This window comes from Trematomus bernacchii, unplaced genomic scaffold (assembly GCF_902827165.1).
Source record: "Trematomus bernacchii unplaced genomic scaffold, fTreBer1.1, whole genome shotgun sequence".
NCBI classification, from domain to species: Eukaryota; Metazoa; Chordata; class Actinopteri; order Perciformes; family Nototheniidae; genus Trematomus; species Trematomus bernacchii.
The window spans coordinates 912,394-917,923 of NW_022987852.1; the positions used below are offsets into that span (position 1 = coordinate 912,394).

The 5,530-nt window shown below is 44.1% G+C and overlaps 1 protein-coding gene across 1 annotated transcript in view; it reads right to left on the reverse strand.

Annotated features, from left to right (window-relative positions):
- The window catches only part of scfd1 (sec1 family domain containing 1), a 39,556-nt gene that overhangs the window by 24,722 nt on the left and 9,304 nt on the right, over positions 1–5,530 (reverse strand). Inside the window, exons 11-13 of the mRNA XM_034113451.1 lie at positions 1,873–2,012; positions 629–719; positions 76–149 (exon numbers count right to left, since the gene is read on the reverse strand). Coding sequence (XP_033969342.1) covers positions 76–149; positions 629–719; positions 1,873–2,012 — 305 coding nt within the window. The remainder of the gene's footprint in view (positions 1–75; positions 150–628; positions 720–1,872; positions 2,013–5,530) is intronic.

A 5,530-nucleotide genomic window follows, 5' to 3' on the forward strand; every position in this document is an offset into this window, starting at 1 on the left:
TGATCCATAGTTAGTTCACATCTAGTTAGAAGCTGTGATGATGTTATTTAATGAAGGAGACTCAGTGATCAGTACCTGACAGCAGAGGTGAGTTTGGCTGTGTTGTCTGACAGCATGCTGATGGCTCCTTCATCCTCTCCCTCTAAACCCTATACACACACACACACACACACACACACACACACACACACACACACACACACACACCACACACACACACGAGCACACCACACACAGCACACACACACACACAACACACACACACACACCACACACACACACACACACACACCCACACACACACAACACACACACACAATCACACACCACACACACACACACAGCACACACACACACACACACACACACTACCACATCACACACACACCACACACACACACACACACACACACACACACACACACACACACACACACACACACACACACACACACACACACACACACCTTAAGTACAAGTATAAAAACTACAGTCTAAAGATACTCCATTACAAGTCCTGGATTCAAAATGTTACTTAGGTGAAGTCCAAAATGACGATTTCATGACCATTATGTGAGAGTGTGAGTGTGAGTGTGAGTGTGTGTGTGTGTGTGTGTGTGTGTCTCACCATGATGCTCTTCAGGTGTTTGACCTCGTCCTCCTGGGTCCGGTACGTGTCCAGCTCCTCCTGGACCGACTCGGCCACCTCTGGGAACGGACTGAACACACAACAAAATCAAGTATTCATTTATCTCCAACAATTCAAATCATCGTCTGACAAAAAGAGATGCAAACAAGTCATGTTAGCATCTTATTGTCCTTGTTGAAGATACAGACGTAACATATTAGCTTTTTAAACGAAGACAGCAGCACTTTAAAATACTTTTCAGGCCTTCATCACAACCACAAATAGATTTAAGATAAGATAATATCTATTTGTCTAATGTGCAGCGACGCGGTCATTATGGGGAAAAGAACAGCGACAGGCAGATCAGGAGCCTGACGCCAAGCGGAGGGATCTAGATCTGCATGAAGGTGTTCTCCATAATGACCAAGTCGCTGCACATTATCCCGCTTATTACACGGCCACATTCTCAACAAAGTAATGATATGACTCCCACTATTAATTGAAATGCTTTTATGGATTTAGAAAATGATTTTATTGATTTAAAAAATAGTTGTATGTATTGATTTAAATTGACATGCATCCGCTAAGGAAAATAGTCCGTTGTTACCGTTTGAAAAAAAAAACGTAGCAACGCAACGGCAGGAAGGCGGAGCTTTTTGATTACAGATTTGAAAACATCGTTGCTTGCTTTAAAAGTAGCACAATTCATTATGTCAAACCTTGGAAAGTATCTAGATACCCCTGCCCTAATGCCAAAGGAACTGCACACTGAATATGTGTCGCCGTTTGATGTCTATGTCTGGGCCGCTGCGTAAAAAGGAGGGTTTCTGCCCCGTTACTTCTCCGCTGTTTTCTTGTCAGTTTGCTTTTCAGCCAAAACTGTATACAGTTCAATCGACCGGACTTCTTTGTGCAGATGTGAGCGTCCTTAACAACGGTCAATAAGTCCTTGACAGCGGTCTGTCTGTTCTGGATTAACAACGTGTCACGTGTTCTGAATTGACCAATCAGAATCGAGTATTCAACTAAACCATGTAATAACGTGGGAAAGAGCGCACATATATGGAAGGGAAATTAAACCAAATATATCAAATAAAGATTATAATAAGGACCAGAAACCTGACAGGCACAAAGCAATGAAACACTACCATGCTATTGGAAGAGCTAATATTACTGAGGAGCTAATGTTGAAAGCCTGTACCAAAACTAAAGGAATGAAATCCAGCCTCCTCCCAAAGTCTCACCTGCCCTTGTGTTTCTGCCAGAACCTGTCGGCTCCCGTCAGGTCGTACGTCTTCCTGTTCTTCTTCTTTGGTCTGGCGCCGGCAGGAGACGGATCCCCCCCCGCCCCCTCCTCCATCACCACCCTGTTCAGCTGGTAGTCCTGGTGGGAGAAAAGCAGAACATATATATATATATATAAATATGGGGATTTGTTGCATTTATTTGACTGAAATCATTGAGGTTTCAGTCCATATTTCTACCAGAAGCTAAAAGTACCTCCTCACAAGGCAAGGCAAGTTTATTTATAACACACACACACAGAGAGAGAAGGATAAACAAACAACACTAAACGTGAATCAACACCAATCTACTGGACTTGTCAGAACATCTTCCAAAGCTAATGTGTGTGTGTGTGTGTGTGGCCCAGTGTTGAATAAAGATCCTTCACTTAAAGGTGGGGTAGGTAAGTTTGAGAAACCGGCTCGAGATACACTTGTTATATTCCATGGAATGCAACACACACACACACACACACACACACACACACACACACACACACACACACACACACACACACACACACACACACACACACACACACACACACACCACACACACACACACACACACACTCACACACACCACACAACACACACACACACCACACACACCACACACACACACACACAACACACACACCCACACACACACCACACACACACCCACCCACACACACACACACCACACACACAACACACACACCACACACACACACACACACCACACACACACACACACACACACACACACACACACACACACACACACACACTTTAAGTCTTAAGAAAAAGACGTCATAATTTAACTTAAAATCCTACAAGTGATTCTGGGACACTTAATGAATATGATATCTGATCCAGGACCAGCACATGAAGCCCTGATGTGTTAAAGATATCTGGGAAGAAGTCCCAAACCAAAGAACCACCTCAGGCGGCGGGAACAGATCCTCAGCAGCAGATCATAATATCTCTGGGAATTATTATGGGAACAGCCGAGGGATGAGAGGTGATTTAGTTTTGGGATCCTGTCTCCTGCTGGGTGGCAGGCGGCTGCTTTCAGACATGTTTATAGGAAAGAGACCAGAGAGTTACGCCATCTGGACACGCCGTCAAAAGAGCGGAAACTAGATGACAGTCTGGATCCTGGACCAGATGTAAGAAATGAGTCTAAAGATGGAGCAACGTCATGTCACCTGTTTCCAAAAACAAACGTTAGACGTGTCGGTTTCTTGGCTCTGGTGCGGCAACGCTCCGATTTCAATCACGATGCTGGCGGCTGTTTTTAAATAATTCCTTAAACAAGACATTTTTTAACGCCGAGGGTTAGTCATGTTAGCAACAACTCCTGCTTTGGCTCGGTTCAGGAATCAGAAATACTTTTTATGTCCCACAGCGGGGATATTTACAGCAACGAGAAGGGAGAGTGTAGATAAAAGGTCAAAGTAAAAATAGTAGACTTGCATATCGAAAAAAGACAAATGAATAAACCACACGTTAAAGGGGTCATATAACTCCCTCTGGAGGGAACACGGGGCCTTTTAGCCTCTGCAGACCCTTTACATGCACTAAAACCTATAGAACACACTACAGGGAACAGTGGGCAGTCCTTTTAGGGAAACCAGCTTTTCCACTATTAGTGATAGCCATTTATCTAACATTCCAGTGCCTTTATTTGGACCACACCTATCTTCAACCTCTGCCTTAAAGAGGACCTATCATGCTATATTTGAATAATATAGTGTAGGACCATACCTATATAAGGCATATTTATACTTTTTTTTTTCTTATACCAAACAGATCATGCATTTTAGCCATGCCTCATTTCGCTCAATTTGAAAATGTCAGCTCTGTTTTAGCAAGGGCAGATTCAGTGAGAACAGCACCACTTACAGGCCTGGCATATGTACTACAAGCGTCTCCAGCGCTTTCGAACGGCAATGGCCGTGGCTGTCTCCTCCTGATTGGTGGAGTTGGCCAATAGCCGTAGCGCCACCGTCCTGACGTCAGGACAGTGTTCAAATCTGGATCAGTTTTTATCAGATCCGTTGCAGCCCCTTTTTAGAGATTTGGGTATGGAGGGAAAATAGAGAGGGTTGTGTTTTCTGACACTTGGTGAGTTCCCTGGGAACACCGGGGACACATATTCATGTAGACAAGACGTACACAAGTGGCATTTTTGCATGATAGGTCCCCTTAATTTAATCCCATTGGAACACCTGTAGAGGACCTTGACATCCAGATTGAGCCAGGACTGTGAATTGGAGGGCTTCATTGTAATTCCAAATGCACATCTGTAGAGGTGTGTGATGTTGCACGGTTGAAATGAAAGAAAATCTGTCCACAAGATGTAAACACATGGCAAAGTGCTCAAAGCCCCTCTGCAGTGGTTCCTGCTAAAGTAGGTGTCTTCAGGAGCACATTTTTCAATGGATATTCCTTAACATACCATAACAAAGCATTCATATGTTTACGTTTATATGTAATATATGTTGTTCCTTTTGAAGGACAATTAGTCCAGGAGATGAATGTGAATGTAAGGACTCGTTAAGATGCTTTCACACTGCACGTGGCCAAATGTTACTCTGCTGGGCCCAGTAAGTGTGTGTGTGTCTGTGTGTGTGTGTGTGTGTGTGTGTGTGTGTGTGTGTGTGTGTGTGTGTGTGTGTGTGACTGTGTGTGTGTGTGTGACTGTGTTGACTGTGTGTGACTGTGTGACTGTGTGTGTCTGTGTGACTGTGTGACTGTGTGTGTGTGTGTACTGTGTGTGTGTGTGTGTGTGTGTGTGGTGTGTGTGTGTGTGTGACTGTGGGTGTGTGTGTGACTGTGTGTGTGTGTGTGTGTGTGTGTGCTGATGACGCGTTACATAACACATCCATGTACCTCTACATTCCAGTGCTGTCAGCTTTGACCTCAGAAGCTGACAGCACTCTGGCTCTACATGAATTAGAGAGTGTGTGTGTGTGTGTGTGTGTGTGTGTGTGTGTGTGTGTGTGTGTGTGTGTGTGATGACAATGTTCTCCCATCAAACCTCAAACAGATGTAGCTGCTTCATGTTTAATTTTAAAGGTTGAAGGTCAATTTTGAAATATTTGTTCCTACACACACATGTCCAGACCAAAACCCACAGTGAGTGTATCTACTACCAAGTATGGTGTGAGTATCAAAGCCTCATTATCTTCTTCCTCTGGGCCAAAGAGCTCCATTAATGTCCAAAAACTATTCAAAACACACCAATGAGCCACTCAGCTGAACTGGGTGACACAGACAGGAAGTCACAGAGTATTTACACGTACATTTACACAAGTTAGGAAAAGAAAATCTGACTCAAATGTAGGTGGTTGTATTCATGTTTTCTAAGGCATCCATACAATATGAGAGAGATGATTGACAGGCTCACCAGGACGTCGTGGATCAGCGCCTGATAGGTCCAGGTGTGGTGGAGGGGCGTGGCCATGTCCACGTTACGATCCGCCAGAAACGAACAGAGGCCTCTGGAAACTGGAGAAGATACAAAAAGAGTCATGAGACAAAGAGCCCACCTCTGAACTCATACAGCACTGCTTCTGGGAAGTTGAGTGTTCCCATGATCAGTTATTCATCATTTGTGACAGGTTTTTTT